General features: G+C 38.5%; 1 protein-coding gene across 1 annotated transcript in view; it reads left to right on the forward strand.

The window, feature by feature from the left end:
• LOC124616313 (transferrin) overlaps positions 1 to 23,207 on the forward strand; it is a 171,667-nt gene extending 148,460 nt beyond the window's left edge. The window contains exons 8-15 of the mRNA XM_047144622.1: positions 2,875 to 3,032; positions 4,991 to 5,237; positions 5,327 to 5,478; positions 11,300 to 11,449; positions 11,624 to 11,731; positions 20,427 to 20,554; positions 21,576 to 21,731; positions 22,114 to 23,207. Coding sequence (XP_047000578.1) covers positions 2,875 to 3,032; positions 4,991 to 5,237; positions 5,327 to 5,478; positions 11,300 to 11,449; positions 11,624 to 11,731; positions 20,427 to 20,554; positions 21,576 to 21,731; positions 22,114 to 22,284 — 1,270 coding nt within the window. The 3' untranslated portion in view covers positions 22,285 to 23,207. The remainder of the gene's footprint in view (positions 1 to 2,874; positions 3,033 to 4,990; positions 5,238 to 5,326; positions 5,479 to 11,299; positions 11,450 to 11,623; positions 11,732 to 20,426; positions 20,555 to 21,575; positions 21,732 to 22,113) is intronic.
• The last annotated feature ends 1,488 nt before the right edge of the window (positions 23,208 to 24,695 follow it).

A 24,695-nucleotide genomic window follows, 5' to 3' on the forward strand; every position in this document is an offset into this window, starting at 1 on the left:
CGGTGGTTTAGCTAATTAAATGGGTGCTTATTTGCCACATATAAATCTTTATTGTTGCATCATTCAAGCCATTTCGCATAAAAGCTGTGGGCTGATGACTTGCCTGGAGACAGTTAAAAGCATCAGCTGCATTATAGATTATCCAACCAGAAGTAATTAATGTAGTGCAGCTGCCGGTTTGTAATGTATAGGAGAGTTTCAGATGCTATACCTGTCTGTAACACCTTGGTTCAAGACAATATGACTGAATATAAAATGGTAACATAACAATGAAAATAATCAATTATTAACAATATACTGTAACTGGATAGATAAAAAATCTACACACCAAGCAGCAGCAGGAGAACACACGCACAAAAGGGTTTAACTTTTACAAGCTTCCAGAGCCAGCGGCTCCTTCTTCCGGCAGAAGAGTTGAAGGGGAAGGAAGAGGGGAGAAGGAAAAGGACTGGAGAGGTTTATGGAAAGGGTACATTTCAGAGAAGTCACCCAGAACCCGGCAGGTCAGGGGAGACTTACCCGACGAGATGGGTGGAAGACAGGGGAATGCGCAAGACACAGATTACTACGAAAACAGTGAAAAGCTAAGTGCATTGTCAGACAGGTTAGAAAATGAAAGATGTAGAAAACTAAAATGGAGTGAAAAAAGTAGTAGTTAATGTGAAGAAATGCTGAGACAAACAGAATTAATGTCAATTAAGGCCAGGTGGGTGGCAAGAACCAAGGACATGTTGTAGTGCTAGTTCCAAAGTGCAAAGTTCTGAGAAACTTGTGTCTGGGGGAAGAAACCACATGGTGCATATGGTGAATCAGGCACTGAGGTCATGATTGTCATGTTGTACAGCATGCTCTGTAACAGGATATTTTGTGTTGCTTGTATACACCTTCTGACTATGCCCATTCACACTGACTGGTAATTGGGTGGTTGTTGTTGTTGTTGTTGTTGTGGTCTTCAGTCCTGAGACTGGTTTGATGCAGCTCTCCATACTACTCTATCCTGTGCAAGCTTCTTCATCTCCCAGTACTTACTACAACCTACATCCTTCTGAATCTGCTTAGTGTATTCATCTCTTGGTCTCCCTCTATGATTTTTACCCTCCACACTGCCCTCCAATGCTAAATTTGTGATCCCCAGATGCCTCAGAACATATCCTACCAACCGGTCCCTTCTTCTTGTCAATTTGAGCCACAAACGCCTCTTCTCCCCAATTCTATTCAATACTTCCTCATTAGTTATGTGATCTATCCATCTAATCTTCAGCATTCCTCTGTAGCACCACATTTCGAAAGCTTCTATTCTCTTCTTGTCCAAACTATTTATTGTCCATGTTTCATTTCCATACATGGCTACACTCCATACAAATACTTTCAGAAACGACTTCCTGACACTTAAATCTATACTCGATGTTGACAAATTTCTCTTCTTCAGAAACAATTTCCTTGCCATTGCCAGTCTACATTTTATATCCTCTCTACTTTGTCCACCATCAGTTATTTTGCTCCCCAAATAGCAAAACTCCTTTACTACTTTAAGTGTCTCATTTCCTAATCTAATTCCTTCAGCATCACCAGACTTAATTCGGCTACATTCCATTATCTTCGTTTTGCTTTTGTTGATGTTCATCTTATATCCTCCTTTCAAGACACTGTCCATTCCGTTCAACTGCTCTTCCAAGTCCTTTGCTGTCTCTGACAGAATTACAATGTCATCGGTGAACCTCAAAGTCTTAATTTTTTCTCCATGGATTTTAATACCTACTCCGAATTTTGCTTTTGTCTCTGGTACTGCTTGGTCAATATACAGATCGAATAACATCGGGGAGAGGCTACAACCCTGTCCCAAACCGTTCCCAACCACTGCTTCCCTTTCATGTCCTCGACTCTTACTACTGCCATCTGGTTTCTGTACGAATTGTAAATAGCCTTTCACTCCCAGTATTTCTATGGAATCCAAACTGATCTTCCTCGAGGTCGGCTTCTACCAGTTTTTCCATTCGTCTGTAAAGAATTCGTGTTAGTATTTTGCAGCTGTGACTTATTAAACTGATAATTTGGTAATTTTCACATTTGTCAACACCTGCTTTCTTTGGGATTGGAATTATTATATTCTTCTTGAAGTCTGAGGGAATTTCGCGTGTCTCCTACATCTTGCTCACCAGATGGTAGAGTTTTTAAAATCAATCATTGGACCAAAATCATGTGTACAAGGTTTCATAAATGTACATATAATTGAAAAACAGTTGAAGAGGCTTGACAGAGTAAAGGCCACTGAACCATATGAGATACTCATTACACTTTATTCCAGATATGGATCAAAACAGGCCCCTTTTCTAGCAGAAATCTGCCATAGGCACCTAAAAAAAATGAAGTTTTTCTTCTTCAGTTTTTCCTTATTTTTTATTGTGCTTTTCAGGAACTTTTGTTCGCAACAGTCCTTGTAATGCATGTAATGAAGTTCCTTCATGTTACACTTTATAATTTTTATCTTGGCTCATTACACATCCTAGCGTCACAAATATAAAAAGGAATGAGTAGAATAAGTACATGTATTAAGTAAAATAAAATGTGATTTCCTGTATGAGTTTAATATTAATAGTGTCCTTAGTTTCAAATAATTACAAAAAATTAATAAATCCCTACACTAATAGCATCAGAAATAGTTTGTGGGGTTTCAAAGACTACATTTTAATTTAAGTTTTATTTGTCTGAATAAATTTCCATAAGTGATTATCTCACATTTTATATGTGTGTGCAAGTGATTGAAAGTTATTATGGTGGGTTCTGTACAATCTTTGGTAAAAAAACTGTTGCATCATACATTAAAAAGTTTTTTTTAAAATAATATGCTGATATCTGAAAATATGTCTTTGACAGCCAGGTGGCAGCTCGTGTTCAGAGGATGATAACTGAAGTAGCACAAGCAGACCCTGTTGTACATTGGATATGGGCCATACATCATTTGCTGAATGTTGTACAGCAGACTCCTGTGCAGCTTCCAGCTGTAATGTCACCAGAAGGATATCTCAGACAAGGTATTGGAGAGGCTAAAACATTAACCTGTAAAAGCAGCTATGTGTTCAAGCAATTTAACTTCAACTACACTGCAGCATCACAATTAATAATCTGTCTGTCTGCATGAATGGCCACCACTGAACTGTGGCCAAGAGACACTGAGTTGCTAAGCATGCCACCCAATGCATGTGCTTGACTTCAAATGCTTCAAAGCCTTTTGCCATCTGTATAGTTCCCACCAACACCAGCTTGTCTGAAGTATGGGAAGGTGGGAACTCTCACTACAACTTACCCTTCCCAAAGCCTCCAAGGCCTGAAACTTTACGAGTCCCTCCTGTCTTCCACAAGCCTAGCCCCTTCTCTGCCCTCGCTGCAGGCATACTCATGCTTTCTATCTCGCCAGTGCACCTGTGCATAGACCTTTCCCCTTCTTTGCATCTTTTCTCTCCCTTTGTTCTGCCTCCCTCCTCCCTGCCCCCCACAGCACAGCTTCCCTATGCTGTACCTCACAGCTGCTGTCCTGTCTCCACCACAATCCTGCACTTTGCCATAGGCAGCACTAGCACCTTCCCCTGGCTCTATCCCATTATACTTTCCTGCTTCTGTACCTCCATTACTCACCCCAGAAAAGATCACTACTTGCCTCTGACCCAATCTCAGTTGGCCAGAGACAACAGTGGCCATTTGTGTGGGAGTAGTGCTTGTGTGATGTGTGTGTTTTTGTTTCATCTTTGTCTGACGAAGAACTTAGTCCGACAGCTACAAAATATCTAGCTGTCTTTTTCATTGTGCCTGTCTGACACACAGTACCTCATCTAGGTGGTGAGTGGCAATACATCCTTTTCACATTGTAGCTATTCCATGTTGGATTTTCCACAGTTTGTTTTGTATTGTCTATTTCATTATTCCTATTACTTTCGGGTTTGAGACAAATTCAGAGGTGTACAATAACTTTAAAAATAAAAATAACAGATTTTTGAGTAGCCAGATTTTTAGTTTAGGAGGAAACTTGTGATGATGAGATTGTTGCTCTTGCACTACATGAATGACACCAGAAATAAAAACTTTCATGCAGAGAAAATATTTATGCTTTTTTTTATACTGTAAAGTGAACTACAATATAGGAAGAACCTGGACTGTTGTTTGTACTCAACACAAATTAAATTCATGTTTCATCACAGATAATTTTGTAGTGAATTATCAGTTCACTTTTTGCAAAGCAGTCCTAAAAATACATCTGCTAACATGCCAATGTGAAGTTTTTGTTTGTATAGTTTATTATAATATGGTGTTTCAAAATTCAACAGTATTCTGACATTTAAACTGTTTGAAGACCTACTAATTTCCAACATATCCCTTATTTCTTACTTTTGTATTCATTAATGATATCCTTAAGACCGCTGCAATAGTATTTTCCTACAATTTGTTGAGAAGTATGAACAGCTGAATAGCCTTCCATAAACTCCAAAACCATTCAGTGTTGCTAAAAAATCTTTGTAGTGAATTGGCTCATATTTTCCACATTGCCCATGTTAAACCTCTTAATGAGATGTTCATATTAAGGTACTGATCAATAAAAAGTGTGAGAGAGATGGCTGCTTTTTCTTTCTTTTGCATCAATCCCTCCTTCACCTACCATTTCTTTTCACACAAGTTATTATTACTTCTTTGCAACATAAATCTTCAGTGTCTGTTATCACTTCACGCTCTTTATGTTGTTTGTAACACAACTGTTTTTTTTTCTCTCCAGCAGAGCAACTTATTGTCCCAGAACTTTATGGCTTGTGCCTGTTACCTTCTTTTGATTTTCTGTTTTCTATTACCTCTGCTTTGCTTGTGTTTGTTTAAGCAATTGTATTACTTTTTTCTACACAGGGTTCAACTTCATTTTTTACTTTCTTATTTAGTGTTAGATAACTTTTGATGTATTTAATTATTACTGGAAAAATATAACTTGTATGTTTATGTTTTCTTACAGCTCCTGGATTTGAAAGTGCTAATACTATGACACATTGTGATCCACTCAGGGTTATACGAATCTGCACAAAATCAGACAAAGAATATTCAAAATGTAGCTGGCTAAAACAAGCTGCTAAAGCATATGGAATTGAACCTGACATTGATTGTACAGAAAAAAGTTCAACTGAGGATTGCATGAAAGCTGTTCATCAGAAAACTTCTGAAGTGGTTGTTATTGGACCAGAACTACTTACTACAGCTGCGAAGTAAAACTAATAATTCATTATATTATGACAGGAAGTACGTCTTATCACTATGCATGTTCTTAATAATTTGCATTTTTTTACCTTTTTAGGAGGTACGGATTAAAACCACTAATTTTTGAGTACACAGACAGTCTTGTGGACTTGTACAGGATGGCTGCAGTAGTACGAAGAGATTCCAAAATAAAAAACATGACCATGTTAAAAGGAAAGAAAGCATGTTTCACAAAATTTGATGGTGTTGGTAAGTGTCATGGTATTGTGATAAAAGAAAATAGTAGCTATGTTTGCTACTGTATGAACAGATGAATTGTGGAAATAGAACTTGTCCTAGGAATCAAAGAATTGTGGGATGAAACTTTCATTGTGCTTTAGTGTGTAGGACATAATCAAACTTCCTACCAGAGCTTAATTGGGAGTGAACCCAGACCACTAAATTTTGCAAACTGTGCTCTTATGACTGCACTGTTTTGTTTGCAGTGTGCTTGGATATCCTATCTGTTAACATTTTCTGCAAGAAGAAAAGGTCCAAGTCAGGTCACAGTCTACCATACAGCTGCACCCTGAACAAATTCAGATTCTGCAGTATGATCATACAGGCATTGAGTTTTTTAACACCTCTCCACTGGACATATGTAATTGTATCCACCTCCAGGAATTTTGCTAATAGCCAAATTTCACTTCTTCAATCCTCAGTTTCCTATTGCTGGATCATTCAGTAAGCTTTAAACATAGTAATGGCAATAGTTATTCATTTAGTCCTCATGTTTTGTGGCCTTTATAATGAAAGAAATCTTTCAGGAATGTGGAATGAGTCAGGCATATGTTAACAAAGAGCATCAACTGTCAAAAACAGCATTAATAATTAACTATCGTTGGATGCATTTGTGCTTCCCGGTACTTTTTTAAAGAGAGAGTATCAAAGACACTACTATGGAAAACTATTGTTACATCCTCATTTATATCAAGTAGGAGCAATTATCCATTAATAATATCCTAATATCTTCATGATCATATTTATATTTATCACAACATAGGAACAGAGACTTGCTTGCAATCAACATTGCTACTTGTCACGTAATTGTGGAAATCCTCCATTCTAAACAGTAAAACAGTATAAGGGTTCAATAATGACCCACTGCCTACAATTTTTTTTTTCTTTTTGTTCCAAACCATTGATATTTTCAGTTATATTACCTCACTTTTCCCATTTATGTCTCTGTGTCAATGACATATTTCAATTTACAAAATTTGGTGTTTTCATAAAAATTTTGTATAAACTTGGAAAGGATCAGTTTGACCTACCCTTAATTCCTGTACTGTATGCAACTGCAAATAATAATTTTTGTAGTGAACATTTCAACTGTGTGCTGGCAGTTGCATTGAATAATCCAATAGTGAGGTAGTTTTGTATCATAGCCTGATACAAAAAATTGCCTTACGTGACACGCGATCAACACAGTTCCAAAAAAAAGTCTAAGTCCAGAGAAACCAGGTAACAGCAGTATTTGAGAGTCAGTGTAACAAAGGCTTCAATGATAAGATGCAAACTACTGATTTATTTCAAATTCATCTCTATCACTGGTAAACCAGTTGGTAATAGTGCAGAAACAAAATTTTTAGGGATAAGATTGTAACACAATATACATACTGAATATCTGAAATCAAAATCTGCTACCATCTTTGGTCACTAAAATCCTGCTGAAGAGCAAAAAAAGTAAAGAATGCACAATATGCCCACTTTCATTCTCACCTTAATTATGAGGTCACGTTCTGGGAAAACACAAAAGCAGTTGCAGCACATTCAAAAAGCAAAAATGATAATTAGAAAAATTGAATGATTTGTGCAAGAGAAAAAGCTTCACAAACTGAACAAGTCAGCAATGCATTGATCTACTTCTGACCCTTATGGAAGCAGTTATTCAGCTTCACTTTAATTGAATGAGTTGTTCGATGTCCTCCTGAAGGATATCGTGCAAAATTACACACTGTGATCAAAAGTATCCAGGCACCCCCAAAAACATATGTTTTTCTTATTGGGTGCATTTTGCTGCCACCTACTGCCTGGTACTCCATATAAGCAACCTCAGTAGTCATTAGACATCGTGAGTTAGCAGAATGGGGTGCTCCACGGGACTCACGAACTTCGAACATGGTAAGGTGATTGGGTGTCATTTGTGTCATGCATCTGTACCTGAGATTTCCACACTCCTAAACATCCCTACATCCACTGTTTTTGGTGTGATAGTGAAGTAGAAACATGAAGGGACATGTACAGCACAAAAGTGTACAAGCCGATCTCGTCTGTTGACTGACAGAGACTGCTGACAGTTGAAGAGGGTCGTAATGTGTAATAGCCAGATGTCTATCCAGACCATCACACAGGAATTCCTAACTGCATCAAGATCCACTGCAAGTACTATGACAGTTAGGGGGGAGGTGAGAAAACTTGAATTGCATGGTCGAGCGGCTGCTCATAAGCCACACATCACTCTGGTAAATGCCAAACAACACCTTGTTTGGTGAAAGGAGTGTAAACATTGGACAATTGAACAATGGAAAAATGTTGTTAGGAGTGGCAAATCACGGTACACAATGTGGCGATCTGATGGCAGGGTATGGATATGGCGAATGCCTGGTGAACGTCATCTGCCAGCGTGTGTAGTGCCAACAGTAAAATTTGGAGGTGGCGGTGTTATGGTGTGGTCATGTTTTTCATGGAGGGGGCTTGCACCCCTTGTTGTTATGCATGACACTATCACAGCACAGGCCTACATAGATGTTTTAAGCACCTTCTTGCTTCCCACTGTTGAAGAGCAATTCGAGGATGACGACTGCATCTTTCAACACGATCGAGCACCGTTCATAATGCACAGCCTGTGGCGGAGTGGGTACACGACAATAACATCCCTGTAATGGACTGACCTGGACAGGGACCTGTCTTGAATCCTATAGAACACCTTTGGGATGTTTTGGAATGCTGACTTCATGCCAGACCTCACTGACTGACATCGATACCTCTCCTTAGTGCAGCACTCCATGAATAATGGGCTGCCATTCCCCAAGAACCCTTCCAGCACCTGATGGAATGTATGCCTGCAAGAGCGGAAGCTGTCATCAAGGCTGTGGGCGGGCCAAAACCGTATTGAATTCCAGCATTACCTATGGAGGGCATCACGAACTTGTAAGTCATTTTCAGCCAGGTGTCTGGATACTTTTGATCACATAGTGTATATCTGACAGGGGTGTTAGATCATCAAAATCTCAAGATGGCTGGATGGCCCTGCCCACAATGCTCCAAATGTTCCCAATTGGGGAGAAATCAGGTGACCTTGCTGGCCAAGGTAGGCTTTGGCAATCATGAAGATAAGCAGTAAAAACTGCCACCATGTGATGGCGGGCATTATCTTGCTGAAATGTAGGCCAGGAGTGATTTGCCATGAAGGGCAACAAAAGAGTGCATAGAATATTGTCTACCTGGTGCTGTGTATGACAGCCAAAGGGGTCCTGCTATGAAATGGCATTCCAGACCATCACTACTGGCTGTCAGGCAGTGGCGGGTGACAATCAGGTTAGTATCCGATCTCTGTCTGGGGCACCTCTAGACATGGGTTGATATCCCACATCTGCCTGGGGCGTCTCCATGTGCATCTTCACTGGTCATTTGGGCTCATTTCAAAGCAGGATTCATCGCTGAGATTCTAGCAGCAGATACCACTGCAAATGGGCATGTTCATATACAGAAGTAAATGGTAATCAGTGCAAGGGGCACCGTGAGCTCAGCCCCCTTTCTGTTAGCTGCCTATTAATGGTCCTTGTGATCAATGAAGCACCAGGTGCACATCATATTGATGATAATGATGAATCCAGGGCTCTGAGTGCCTCTCTGGCAATTACTTGGGCCTCACGTTCTGTCATTTCTCTAGATCAACCGCTTCCATCTTGATGCTATGCTGGTCATGGTTCACCCATTCCTGCCAGTATCACTGAATAGTGGCACTGCTCCTATTCGCATGGAAATGAGCATACAGCATTGTGGGCCGGGTGTCCCTCATGCAGGGAAGTTCGTCCGCTGAGGGCAAGTACTTATTGCATTCAATGCCACGTTGGGCGACTTGTGTGTCGGAGATGGGGATGAAATTATGATGAGGACAACACAACACCCAGTCCGTGAGCAGATAAAATCTCCTGCCCCAGCCAGGAATCGAACCCGGGTCCCTTGGCCTGGCATTCCACTACGCTGACCACTCAGCTAATGGGGGCGGACGCTCCTATTAAACTGTTGAGTAATTCAGTGATTACTCCAACAGGCTTCTTTGAGCCCAGCTACATGTTCTCTCTCAAATTCTGATGTCTGCGTATATTACTCATGTACACATCTGTGAGGCATAGTTGCTGTCCATCTGAGTACACGGAATTAAATTGGCAAAGACTTTTTATGTCCTGGTTTCAACGTGTCCCCTTTTTTACTGTCCTTGCCATTTGCACACTGAAATTGTGCTGCCACGTCACTCATTCATCTATCAGCCACTAAAGTTTACAGTTTGCATTTTCGATAGATACGAATATCACTTTGTGACCAATTTGCATAACTTCTTGATGGTGCATAACTTTTTGAGAGTTTAGTTCTCAAAAACGTAAAAACCTTTAAAGATTTTCCAAATTCGTAATAACAGTACCATTGCTTTTACTCCACTGAAGAATATTAAAATGTATGAGGTATATTGTATAAATAGGCATGATTTGCAATTTAAAATGTTCACATAGAAATTTAAGTTCTCAGCCTTTACCTGTGTGTATGTATATAAACAACTGATCTGTGCAATGTTTTATGCATAATGTGCTTTTGTGGATAAGAGAACTAATAAAAATACAAGACAATAAACATTTTGAATGAAGCTGAAATATCAGAGGATGGTTCAGCTGCTGATCCAATCCATAGCACATCTCAGTCACCACAGCACACTAAAACTGTTAATAATTAGAGATGCAACAGTGCAGGAAGTTTCTATCTCACATCGAAGAAATGATAGACATGTATTCAATAACCTATCAGAAATATTAAATGTAAATGCTTTGGAGTTTGAGTGAATTAAAGAACTTTCTGTGTAACAATTCCTGTTCCTTTGAAGAGTATCTTCACAGGGTCTTTTAAAATTAATACATTCAATTATAAATATAATTAATAGAAATATAAAATATAATATTTCAAAAAGTTAAGTTAGATTTAAATAAAATGTACATTTGTGATATCTTCTCCCATGTTGTTGTTGTGGTCTTCAGTCCTGAGACTGGTTTGATGCAGCTCTCCATGGATCTCTCATGGATTCCCCAAAATATGATTCACACAAAGTGAATATCAGAACAGTATTTGTGACTTGATTGTAGTTATGTAGTACATTTTATTAATGCAATAGAACTTATCGAAACTCACTATCTTTTAATAGCCTCATAATTACTACTAATTAGTAGTAAGTGCTTAGATATTTGTTTCTGGAATGTTGTTATGTAGTGTCTGGTACTTCGAATTGAAAACCCAGCTGGGTGAGAAACTAAGTAATTAAGTAATATAAAAAAAAGAATCATTACCAATGACTCTGCTGTTGGCAAAACAAGTAAAACAAAACCAAATAAGAAACTATAAGACAGCTGGAAATGTTGTACTGTATTAATGTTCATAATTCAAAAAATGACTCTGAGCAATATGGGACTTAACTTCTATGGTCATCAGTCCCCTAGAACTTAGAACTACTTAAACCTAACTAACCTAAGGACATCACACACATCCATGCCCAAGGCAGGATTTGAACCTGCGACCGTAGCGGTCGCACGGTTCCAGACTGTAGCGCCTAGAACCGCTCGGGCACCCCGGCCAGCTGTTCATAATTAGATGAGTATTAAATCAACAGTGCAACATATATGTTAATGAGCTGGTGGTTTGTGTGTGTGTGTATTGGGGGGGGGGGGGGGGGGGGGGGGAGGGGTAGGGGATGGTTGTAGGTAGTGATTCTAGTTTTGAAAATGTTGTACGTATGTCATCAGCATTTAAAAATGTCATGTTTCAGGATGGAATTCAGCATTAATAACCCTGTTAAGGAAAGGCAACCTCCCTGCTGCTTGTCCTTTCTCTAGAGCAGTTGGAATGTTCTTTTCTGACATATGTGTCAGTGGAGTAAATACTTCTGAAGTGGCTTTCAAATCATTGTGCCCCTCAGGTATGACTTCATATTATTTGATTACCAATTACTTGCTTGCCCATAAAAACATGTAGAAAGCATAATGGTTTAACCATGACCTTATGTGGATATTCTCAGTTGCTGTAGGCAAGTAATTTGAAATGTGAATAAACAAACAGAAAACACTATTTAGTAATATATTTTCTTGTTTAGAGAGAGAGAAGAAAATGTTTGATGGAGAGACTGGTGCTTTCCATTGTTTGGCTTCTCAGAAAGGTGATGTCGCTTTCGTAACAATTGACACAATCATGAGAAATACAGGTGAGTTGTCTGAAAAAAATATTAATCATTATGTTAGACAAATAACACAAAAAAATCAGTTGACACTTTAGGTGACATATCTTTAAGGCTACTTTTCATTTTGGCAGTATTTTTCCCAGGAAAGGTGACACCTTATGGTCACAAGTTTATATTTAAGGCTAGCCCCAGTCAGTCAGTTTTCCTTTCAACTTGGCACAGATATTGTTATTGTCCAGGTACCATTGGATCTAGTGAATGGCCCCCTCCCCATAGTTGTGTACCAAGCTGCAACTTTGCTGAATTTTCTGAGCCTCACAAAGGCACAGAAATGTTACAAACACCTCTCATCATCTACATCTGCAACACATGACATGTCACCAGTAAGTAATTGAGCCATATGGTTTATGTACTGTGACACAATAAGTGTTTCTGTGGATGGCTGGAGCATGCTCTGCAACATCGATCTTGATTGTATAGAAATACATCGCAAAGGAGCTTCCAAATTACAATTAAGTTGTAGAAAATCCTCAGAGGTGGCCACCCAGAACTATTCCTCCTCATTCACATTGTTCCTTACTTTACTGAACTTCACAACCAATTCCATATCAGTAACATAGTCATTGTGTGTTTACAATAAGCTTCACAAATTTGATGGGTAATAGACTTTGTGTTCATAAACTGCATGCATTCATTAACTCAATGTAGTACATACATCACATCAAGAAGGAGAACCTTCAGAGATATTCAGTTAGACAAAGTATAAATTAATAAAAGGCAACTTAATCTTCATACTGTATTAACAATAAACTATCAATATTCATGTTTACACCAGTTAAATTTGGAAGAAAAGCTGCTCCTTTGTAAACTTGCTGCCCCCTCACATATGTTACATAGCTACTCCTTGTATATTATTGGTAGCTTAATATTTACTTGATTCCAGTAGTACTTTTCAAAGGAAACAATTATTATATCTACAAATACTGAGTGCTGTTTATATAGCATTACTATTTTTGCAGCTTTACAAAGAACACTGCTACTTGGCTGTTTATAGTATAGGGTGGTTAAAATTAAACTTCACTGTTTGAGAGGGTGCCCATGAAAAATGAGTGATCATAGGACAATGAAACTTTGTGGAAACATTTTAAGTACATGCAGAAGAGAAATAATGAATAAACCAGTGAAAGAAACACATTTTAATTTGTACAAGAGAGAGTTACATTTGTTAACTGCATACCGTGTTTACATTCCAGGTTACAAACATTGCTCAATGTGACAACTATCTGCTCCGGCGACAGCCTGGAAATGCACTAGAGATGCCATTTCACAGTTATTAACAGCAGTTTTCGAACAATGGAGAGTGTAATGTTTAACTGTCATGACACAACTAGTGCACTGCTTGAAGGTCATGCATTGTATCCAGCATTCTCAGCCATGGCAACAGTAACTTCTTCAACAATTTGTGGTGCAGTTGGCCATCAGCCTCTCCCATGAGCAATTCCCAAATCAACAGTTTATTCAAACTTCTGAATTGTGTTCTTCAACCCCAGTGCAGAAAGAGAACCTCTCAATATTCCTTTAATGCATCTATACTCACAAAGAGCAGCAGTACTAGTGTTGTTGTTTTGATAAAACTGCTTTATTAGTAAAGCTCTGCTTGCCTTGTCCAGACCTGTGTTGACTGATAAAACCATAAAACCATCCTACACACTACTAGTCCTTCAGCTTTACAATGAAGACTGCTACTTGACATGTAGTTAACATAACTTTACAATCTTTGACTCTAGATATTCAGATAATTTGTAGAAAGAGTGGCTAATGATGATTTTTTTTAAATTTTCATTTTCTTTCAGATCTATTGAGATTCCAGTATCTTGCTTTATGTTAGATGGGAGCTTGCTGGGTATCTTTGCAGCAGAGTGCATAACTACTCTATGTATCCTAGACAAGAAGGAAAAGTCTACATGAAAATTATTTATTTTTAAATTTTTTACCTGGTATTGTTATTGTTATCATAACTCAGCATAAACTGATTTTAATTGTCACTAAAACACAATATTGATTTGATTTGATTTGAATGTATTGAGAAGCGAATATAAGAATACCTAGATCCTAAAATAAGACTCTGCAAAAGTGCAGTTACCTACTTAGCACATACGAGGTGCGGCTAGAAAAAAACCGGACTGATGCTGGAAAAAACATTTATTTACAATTATTTACAATTTCATGTTATCTCCTTCAATGTACTCTCCTCCTCGGTCTCTACACCGCTCCATACGAATTTTCCACTGTTCATAGCAATGCTGCAGATCATTTTCGGTAAGTCCATACATTACTTCCGTCGCTTTTTCATTTACTGCTTCAACAGTTTCAAATCTAGTTCCTTTCACAGCTGACTTGACTTTAGGGAAAAGAAAAAAGTCACAGGGGGCCAAATCAGGTGAGTAGGGTGGATGATCTAAGATGGGAATGTTGTGTTTTGCCAAAAACGTCTTCACTGACAACGCACTGTTAGCTGGGGCATTGTCTTGGTGAAGGATCCATGACTTTTTTTCTCACAAATCGTTCCGTTTTCTCCGTACTCGCTCACGTAGGGTAGCCAGGACGCTAATGTAGTAATGCTGATTCACTGTTTGTCCCTCTGGTACCCAATCAATGCGCACAATCCCTTTGATGTCAAAAAAACAATCATCATTGCCTTGAATTTCGATTTTGACATTCGTGCTTTTTTTTGTCGTGGAGAACCAGGAGTTTTCCAATGCATCGATTGGCGTTTAGTTTCGGGATCGTAAGTAAAAAACCACGATTCATCGCAAGTAATAACATTTTGTAAGAAGGTGGGATCACTTTCAATGTTTTCCAGGATGTCAGAACAAATCATTCTTCGGCGTTCCTTCTGTTCAATTGTGAGACACTCTGGAACCATTTTTGAACACATTTTGTTCATGTTGAAACTTTCATGAAGAATCTGCCTAACACTTTCCTTGTCAACTCCTGTTAACTCAGACACTGCTCTGATTGTTAAACGGCGATCTTGTCGAACAAGTTTACCGATTTTTTCAATGTTTGCATCAGTTTTTGCTGACAATGGTCTGCCAGTGTGAGTGTCATCACTGGTGTCTTCACGGCCATCTTTAAATCGTTTAAACCACTCAAACACTTGTGTTCACGATAAACAATCATCGCCGTACACTTGTTGTAACATTACAAACGTTTCACTTGCAGATTTTCCTAGTTTGAAACAAAATTTGATGTTAACACACTGTTCTTTCTGTACACTCAACATTTTCCGATGCACAGACAAAAGTCAACTACTTAAAACAGATGCCACGGGCAGACTGAGTGCAGGAGGCAGATGAAACTCGAGCAGTAGGCGGAGTGAGAGTAACGTGACAGGCCACGCGACTTTCAGCCTTATTGCATTCGTTTTATTGTTTCACCAGTACTAGTCCGGTTTTTTTCTAGCCACACCTCGTATAATGGCATCAGAAGTGCAAATACCATTAATGCCACAATGGTTGTTTCAGAGTGATGTGTGCATGTCAGTATTACCAACTCCCCAGTGGTCTTGGAATTAAAGACCACAGTTAGCAATACAGTTCTTTATTCAGTAAGACGGCCATACAGAGGCTGATGGCACTGACTCAGTAGTGTGTGAAGACACCCAGGCAACAGCCACTAGCTCAACATAGCGCATGATGGCATGCTCGGCCTAGCGGCGTGAGAACGCTGGACAGGAGCACTTTCTTAATGAAGTGATAGTGGCTGGTATGGCCTCGCATATGTGAGACCGACATCAAGCATTCGGCACAAATATGTGCTGGGCAGGTGGCCACTCAGGTGAACAGTCGGACACACAGACTGCTGGTGTGCAAGCTCTGAACCCAGGACCCCCACAAACACCCAGAGACTGTACAAAGTTGTCCTGGAAATGGGCTCTTCCCAGTGGCACAGGCTCATGCTCTGATATTGTCGTGTCTGCCAGCAGCCCATAGACCAACAGCTAGCAGGTGTTGCAGCTAGATGTAGATGAAGCTGACTGGCCCACATGGGACCGACAGTTGCAAGCAGCCTGTCTTGGGTGTCAGCAGTAGTTGAAGACAAGGTACTGCTAGAGCCTGAGTAGTGAGCATTTATAGTGGCTCTACCCAGCTTCGTTGTGACAAAGCCTCACCTTCGGTCATGTAAGTGACCAATGCAGTTCAGTGCTGGGCCACAGCCTGAGGAAATTCATCTTGCCACCTCTAACAACCGGGTTTCATAGGCAGCTAGCTTTCTTGTCTTGCCACGGGTTGTGAAGTCAGCACAGAGGGATGTTGCCACAACACACAATTTTCTTACTGCTCACTTCTGCTGAATGAACAATTTATTTGCTTTATGTGCACTGCTCCAGAAAATTATTCCATAATAACATCGTATGCTATGGAGGTACCAATTTTGTTGAATACTATCACAACCAATTATCAAATGTCAATGTCATTTCCTTTGTAGCACTTTTGTCTCTTAACTGCTGATGAGTCCCACAGCTGGTGTAGATGCTACACACACTTGCTATTGTTACCCACTTGGCATAGAAACTGAAAATGGAACTTATCTTCTGAATAGTCTTTGTATTGTCAGATGAGAATCTTCATTCTGGATGAATGAACACAGTGTTTAACCAGGGAATAAAGTAACAATTTTAGATAAACTGAGACAGAATTTCTGGTCAGTACTGAACTCTCAAGAGACAAAAGTTTAGTACTGCCAATAAAAAAATATCTAAGTAAAAACAGAAACACTGTCCTAGCTTTCAGAACTATTAGTTCATTCTTCAGGGAGGAGAAAGGGTTGGGTTGAGAAAGGTTAAAAAGGAAGGCAGGTCACTCACCTATTGTGAGAACAAATGGAAGCAAAGGTCTTCGTTTACCCTCATCCTCACAGCAGCTGGATCCCACCCATCCTGGGCTCTGTCACCTGCCCTTCCCTTTTACTTTCCCCAAACTACCCCTCTCTCCTCCCTGAAGAGGGAACTACCAGCTGTAAAGCTGGAATAGTGCTTTCACTTTTACTTTCATGTGTGCATATTTGGCAATACTAAACATTTCACTGGCAAGCAATTTTGTTTCATAGTTCGGTAGCTTTTAGTTTCCTCAGTTGAATTTTCTTTGACAATTATAACAAAATTTGCATGGTGAATATCTGTTTTTCTTTCCATGAAACACTGGAGTCACAGACCTATTTTTGTTACATAGCGACATCATTTCACTAATGCTTATAGCTCAAGTTTTCAATTTTTAACTTCCAGATTCCAGTTTTAGCAAAATTATGTGTTAAAAAATGCCAGTGGTGTGGTAAATACTATAAAATGTGACTAATTATGCACATGAAATACGGCACAAAATTTACGTAAAATGTACACCACCATGTAAGTATATTGAAAGCAGAGGGAAACATGTACTGGGGCTCGGTAATGAAAGGTCAAGTAGATTCTTTACAGTTAGTTGACACAAATGTGCCCCCTCCCCCTTTTTTTTTTTTTTTAAGGGACACTGGAAGACAACGATAATGCGAAACAAACCTACATACTTGCTGGCAAAATACCTGATGGAAATGCTAACCTCTTATGAGAGTAAATGCCCTCATCACATCAGCAATTCTGTGGATTTTGTAAAACGCCTCAACACTTCAGGGTTAAAGACTCACATTTTCTGGTGAGTTTCAATGTTGTTTTGTTATTCACCAGGGTGCCTTTATGACAGTTACTAGAGCTTATTGGTCAGAAATTTGAAGAGAAGACCATTGACCTTTGAGGTATGTCCAATTGGATACTCACATGAATTTTCCATTATGTGGATGACACACTTGTCATCTGGCCTCAAGTAAGGGACAGACTCTTTCACTTCATTGCAGTAGGTACTGGGAGATGAAGAAGCTTGCACAGGATAGATTAGCATGGAGAGCTGCATCAAACCAGTTTCAGGACTGAAGACCACAACAACAACAACACCCCAACATTGAATTCACTATGGAGACCGTGGCAGAAAGAAGACTAACATTCTTTGACATCATGGTGAAGAGAAGAGCTGATGGCACACTAGGCCAAGGAGTGTATGGAAGAAAACACACAGTGTTTGCAAAGGAATGGAGTATTAAAAACACTAGTAAATATGGTGCGCACCATCTCAGACACAGAGTCTGCCCCAGGAGCTGGAACACTGTGTAATTGTATTCCGAAAAAAAAAAAAAGTACCCAGAATGGTAGATTAGGTGTGCTCTCTGCCTCATCACTACAGTATGTGGAGATAAAAGAAGTCATAGAGAAAGAGGCAGCCACTGCCTTTATACCATACTCTGGTGCACTATTAGTGAAAATCAGATGCATACTGAAGACAAACTGAGTAAAAGCTGTCTTTTTCCTGCACAGTAAAACACAAGCATTAATGGAAAGTGTCAAAGATTATCTCAGTTTGCGGAAGTCAACATATACCGATTGCACATCAGTGTGTAAAGACATGTATTAGACAGACATGTGCACCGGCAGTGATTGTTGCTGAGAACACCAGAGGCACACTCGACTGACATATCACAAGATGTCAGCAGTTGAAGAGCACTGTTTGTCTGAGAATCATGCGGTAGAGTATGAACATACCAGTATCTTAGCACAGACTTCCAAATACTAGGACAGCATCATCTAAGTGGCCATGGAAATTTGCACCAGAGACAATCTCATCAACCAAGATTGTGGCTCTAATCTTAGCAAGGCGTGGGGGCCAGCATTCAGTTTAATTATGAAGACTCTCAGCAAACAAACTGATCTGGGTGAACAGAGAAAGGGAACCTACATCAATGCTACTACAGACACCACCACTATCATCTCTGCGACCACCGATGCGCAGTCATGGACTGCAGGGGGAAGGCTTGTGGGGGGGGGATACAAGTTGGCTGCACATTCTCAGCAGCTCAGTTCCATCAGTGCACCAGATGATGGCGGCATTTATGATCACCAAAATATTGTGCCTGTTGGAGACTATGAACCACCAGTATGCTTGTGGACTGTTCGATAAACAAATATTCCAGGAGAAACAGAAGAATTTCAAGTTTAAAACCTTCTCTGGAGGTCTTTTTGTGCGCTTTGCAGTAACATGTATTGTGATCACCCTCTATCACTTCTTTTTCACATACATGACTCGTCCTTCTCCCACAAAGAAACACAACAAACACTGGTGACTTTCTGTTTATGAACATTCTCTTATATTTATGTGAATTTGAAGAGAGCTGCCATACTTTATACCCAGTGAAAACTTCTGCCCAAGTTTCTCTGCATTTCCTTATTTTCCTCCAACAGCAGTACTTTCTGCCAGCAGCAGCATTTTCAGTGAATAATCTCTACTACTGCTGACCCTATCTGAAAACTGTTCATGCATATTGAGAACATTAGTGGTCCTACCACACGTGTTTGGGGCACACCCAATATTTCTGTCGTTTCCGTTGAGCACTCACCCTCAAGTACAACATACTCAGTTCTATTTGTCAAAAACTTTTGAGCTAGCCGTGTAGCTGTGAAAATACTCCTTATGATCATATCTTGCTTACCAGTCAACAATGTGGTATAACATCAAATGCCTTTTGAAGATCAAGGAAGATGGAGAATTTGTGTGTTCCTCTGCATCTGCTGTTTGCAAGACAATGCATATGATGGGAGCACACTATTTTGTTTTCTAAAAACAGGAAGTTATGTTTCACATGAATGTGTTCTGAGAGAAGCTCGTTTAACTCCTGGAATGTTCTAATTTTCCAAGTTCAAAATTTGCAGTAGGTTCCTGCATAAGGTGGAAGTTAATGATATTGGTCTAAAATTCCACCCATCCATACAATCTTTTGATCCTTTAGGAAACCGGAGTGTCCTCTTCAAGTCATGTAGCACTACTTATGTTAAATACATTCTCAATAATTGTGAATTAGGAAAGGGGCTGGTTCCATGGCATATTTCATCTTTATAAATGAATACATTTTTAAATGTGGAATTTAATTTTTGGCTTCTGTCACTTACTTCAGTTTCATTCATGTTACATTGAATGGAATATTTAGATTTGTGCATTGACTTTACATATCGCTAGAACTTCCTCGGATTTTCTGATAGATCTTCCACCAATATGTGACTGTGGAAATTATACTAGGGTCCAAACCTAGCCCTCCTTAGTTCCCATTAAGTTTTCTCTGTCAATTTCAATCCTCTCTCTTTTTTTTTTTTTTTTTTTTTGTGGCGGCTTTGTTACAATCTGTTTTCACAACATTCTCTGAATGCTACCATTGAATCATGGTGGGTCTTTGCAGTCTTCTGTTATTTCAATTGATACATGTCGATCTAGATCACAATTTATCATGTATCTGATATTTAATCACAATTCCTCAGTATTTTCAGATATGAACTAAATGTTCTTAGTTTTTGTCAAACTGTGCTGTTCAAAAAGCCATGGGTAACTGAACTGCTGTTTATAAAAATCTGCTGTAATGACTCCACTCTTATGAACTCCAGGCAATGGCTTCCTAATGAATAAAACTTAGTTACTAATGTAGAGATCTTTTCTTCTCTTCTTCATACTAATACCATAATGGCAGCATATAAAACTAATCAGTAAACTATGTTGTTGTATGCCACCCTTACAAATTCTTTGAAGAGAGGCATTTTCAGGTGTAGTGATTAAGATAATCACTATCTATTTTTCTGTTTGCACAGATGGTGCCAACACAGAACTATGGGCAGTAAATCTGAAATCAAAGGATTTCCAAACATTGTGTGTTCAAAATGAAACTAATAACTCTGACAATGACAACTGCTACATCAGTTGGTCATCACGTGGACAAGTAAGTACTACCAATATTCTATGCAAGAAACATCTTACAGCTGGGACTTGCATATGTGCTTGGTATTGTAACAGAAATAAAGACATTGACCTTAATGAAAACAGTCCTAAACAGCAATGATGATATACACATTGTGTTAACAATATATTGATACTTGTACAGTGCACATGGATTTGTTACTGATAACCCCTGAAAAAGGTAGAAGTACAATCCTTTATTGACACCAATTAATTTCCCAGTTAAGGAATTAGCCACAAATCCCAAAATTTCTCTCCTTCATGATTTCAACTCATTTGTGCTCAAAGTCAAATTTCCAACAATATTTGATAAACATTTAAGTGTTTTATCATCCACTTCAAAATTCTTTACATTTCACTTTTACAATTACTGGTACTCAGCAAAGAAACATTGTTTGACATTCTAGTAGCACTGTATGTGACAGGGTTATGTCAGTTTTTCACCAATTGTGTAATTTGACTTGTATGTGTAACTTGAATTAATATATATGTAGTACCTGTTGTTTTGGACATGTGTGAAAGAACAGACACAATTTTGATCTTGCAGCCATTATGAATCAAGACACAAACAAATTAATGGCATTGGCTCCCAGTGGCAATGATTTTTCAGTGGAAGAAGCTGAAAATTTGTGCCAGAGCAGGATTTGAATCCGAGTCTCTTGCTTACTAGCACATGTACTGACCACTGCACCATCTGGACACAGTGGTCAGTGCAGCTGCACGAATTACCTTAGCGTGCTTCCCTTCAGATACAAATTGTCAACTTATTCACACACTATTAATGTAGTACCCCTTGCCAATTATTGTCATTACTCGCAGCATTTCACCGATTCTCCTAAGAGTTCAAGTGTGGTATGTATCCACGTCCTCTCCTTAATTATATATATGTGGTGTCTGTTATATGGGAATTTTACATAAAGAGCACCTTTTTTTAAAGAATTGCACAGTCTGATAACGGCTCAAAGTACTTCATTTCTATACTAGACCAACATCTTTACTTCCAGGTGATGGTAGACAGCAGTATTTCAGACATGAGAGCAGTAGAGATATATTCAGCATTTTTAAAGATGAGCAATTTATTTGGAAAACACTATAAAACGCCAGTATCAATATTTCAGTTATTTGGAAAATATGATGGCCAACAGGATTTATTATTCCATGTAAGTATACACTTTTGGTGTTGTCTTTGTTCAGTTTAATGCTTGATTTGGTTACTACCAAGAATTTGAAAGTTGCTAATAAAAAGCAAATATGGTATATTCAGTCACAATGCATGTCCTGGTGTCTCATATCAGAAGTGAAAATCATCTCTTGGCTCAGCATATGATTAGTCTCATATCAGACGAAAAAGATTTTAAGACTCTGAGAAACTATATTTGAGCCAAGGAAGATTTTAATATGTTTCTACTCTGTGAGTCTTTTCTTCTGCACTAAAATTCTGTTGTTCAAGTTGGTGGTTGTAGGACTGTAACCATCTTCCTTATTATTTATGGCAGTATTACAGTTGCAGTAATAATCATAGCTTTCTTCTACCACATACAGGATTCCACAGAAAGATTTGAAGACTACACCACATTACAAGAAGAAAGCAATTTCAAATTAAATTATGAAAACCTATTGACAGAAATGAAACAGTGTCAAAGTATAGCTGTATGGAAGCAAGGATGTGTTTGGTTTGTGCTAATTGCACTTGCCATGACCTTCTTGTATTAGCATTTGAGGCCAGTTTGTCTGAAGAGTCAAACATTAATTTAGCCATATATTGATGGTTGAGCTACATGGCTGCAGATTAAATTACTTGATGGAATACAGCAACCAGCAACTTTTTATGTAGCTGTATTTAACCAAAGATGCATTTTGGGCTTTTGCCCCTCTTAAATTTGAAATGCAATCAACAAAAAAGCTGTTTTGATGAAGAGATGAATGTATTATACCAACCAAAGGTGGGTAATAGCCTGAAATGTCTTGGCACAAATACAGCCATATAAAATGTTGCCAGATACTGTATATATTCAAGAAGCTGATGTATGAAGTACATAATGGACACTCCACTTTAGATTTTGAGCATGAGACAAACATCTTGTACATGGAATAACTGTACTGACTGATAGTACATACGGTGTAATAAATATGAAATCTAGCATATCACACTATTTATGGAGAATTACTACACAGAAGTGCGCAAGGTTTTGTTTCATATGTCTGAAGCAACTGGTAATCAGGCTTGTGAATCTGTGCCATATTGGCATACTTGTTGTGACACAAATGGCCTTCTTAGTAGTGTGAACAATTTGTTGTGCCTTATGAGAGTGTATGTTTGGTGATACGTTGAAACTAAAAAATGGAATTAGGCTTCATTTTGCCTATGCCATTTAATGATGATCTAAGTGTGTGTGTGTGTGTGTGTGTGTGTGTGTGTGTGTGTGTGTGTAAAATTAAAGTAACATGCGAACACACAGAGAGATAGAGGAATGACTGAAAGTAAAACAAAGCAAACACGAGTTGCTAGAGCCACCAAAGAGAAATAACATGTAAAATTAAAAACACTGTTTTCTTTATAGCTAAGTGTAAAAGTTGTAATTACATATGAAGCACAAGAATAAAAAACAGATACTTCTGGCTAGCAACTGTTGAAATTGTTGTCACTTATTTATTACCTTCTCCATTTTCTCCCATCTTCATCAATGAACTTGGTACAGTGGTAATATGTTATATACAAGCATTTGATACACACTTCCCTCAGGAGCTGTTTTTATCATCAACTAGTGAACATATATGACAAAATTTAAATATTTAAGTCAGCAATGCAAACTACATATTCCCTATAAACACTTTTGGGTGTCAACAGCATTAGTAAATGTCTACTGCCGGCTGCTGCTTCAAAGCTAAGAACTTCGATGATAATATTTATGGCTAAAATTTTATTGAATAATAATTGATTAATGAAACACACAAAAAACTACAAACCTATAATTTATGGCACTGAACCTTTGAGCTAGCATCAACTAACAATAAACCTGATTTTAAAAAACAATAGCCCATGTGTATACCACAAGACAAAAGTAATCCACTATTTGTTTGCCTATTAGATAATTGTAAAGTGGGCAACAAATCACGTCTTCAAAGTCAATTTTTTTTATTTTCTTTCTTAACTTGTGTTTACCAGTGTACAGTGTCATTTACATTCGACATTTCATTGTTACTTCTAGATTTGGAATACTCAGCATGTGACATAAGTTACTCATGCTCAGACTCCCTCAGAATTTTAATTAATCCATTAATTTTTACAGCTACACTCTATCTCGTCTCCTTAACCCATTTCCTTCTTCTGTTCATTTTCAGAAACCTGAAGCCCATGTCATATAGTTGTCTTGACACACTACATTAATTTCCACAAATATTCTCAGTTTGTTTTATATGTGAAACTGATTTTTTGCTGTCAGCTAGTCACTTTTAGCATACATATTGTAGATCACCTACTACGTACTTATACTTGCGCCCTTTACTGATGATACTGTAGAAATACCCCCACTAGCTAAGACTGGGTAACTAGTGGTACTTGAGTCCTAACCAACTGAACAAAACAATAAGCAAAGGTCCATATGACTGCAAAACATGACTGATTCCAACTTTGAACACAGCAAGAAGATACACCATAATGATGCACTGTACGTAATCTGATGAAATCAACGCATTGGTCTCCGTATTAGAGAAAGGCCTGAACTTTGCGCTTATACACAGGACTGCTCCCATCCGAGATGTTATCAGCAAAATAGAACAGCCAATATCAATGTTCTTCAGTGATGCTGCTGTAGAAATTAAGAAATTACGTGGGATGCACGACTCGGTCTTCATCCACGAACTTCCGTCACTCTGCACTCTGAGACTTATGGGAAGATGAGGATATCATCATTGAACACTATTGTTGTTCTCTCACAAACCGAATATAACAAGATACTGAAACAGCAAAATGATCCTGCACACTGCTGATTAAATTAAGATCTGAATAGGAAGATTTAGAAGAAAATCCAGGACTTCATTATGAAATGTTCACTTCCGTCCAACATCATTTAAGAGTTTATAATACACAATGTGATGGCGTATTCCACATTATCATTCACACA

The sequence above is a fragment of the Schistocerca americana genome, chromosome 1 (genome assembly GCF_021461395.2).
Source record: "Schistocerca americana isolate TAMUIC-IGC-003095 chromosome 1, iqSchAmer2.1, whole genome shotgun sequence".
Lineage (NCBI taxonomy): Eukaryota > Metazoa > Arthropoda > Insecta > Orthoptera > Acrididae > Schistocerca > Schistocerca americana.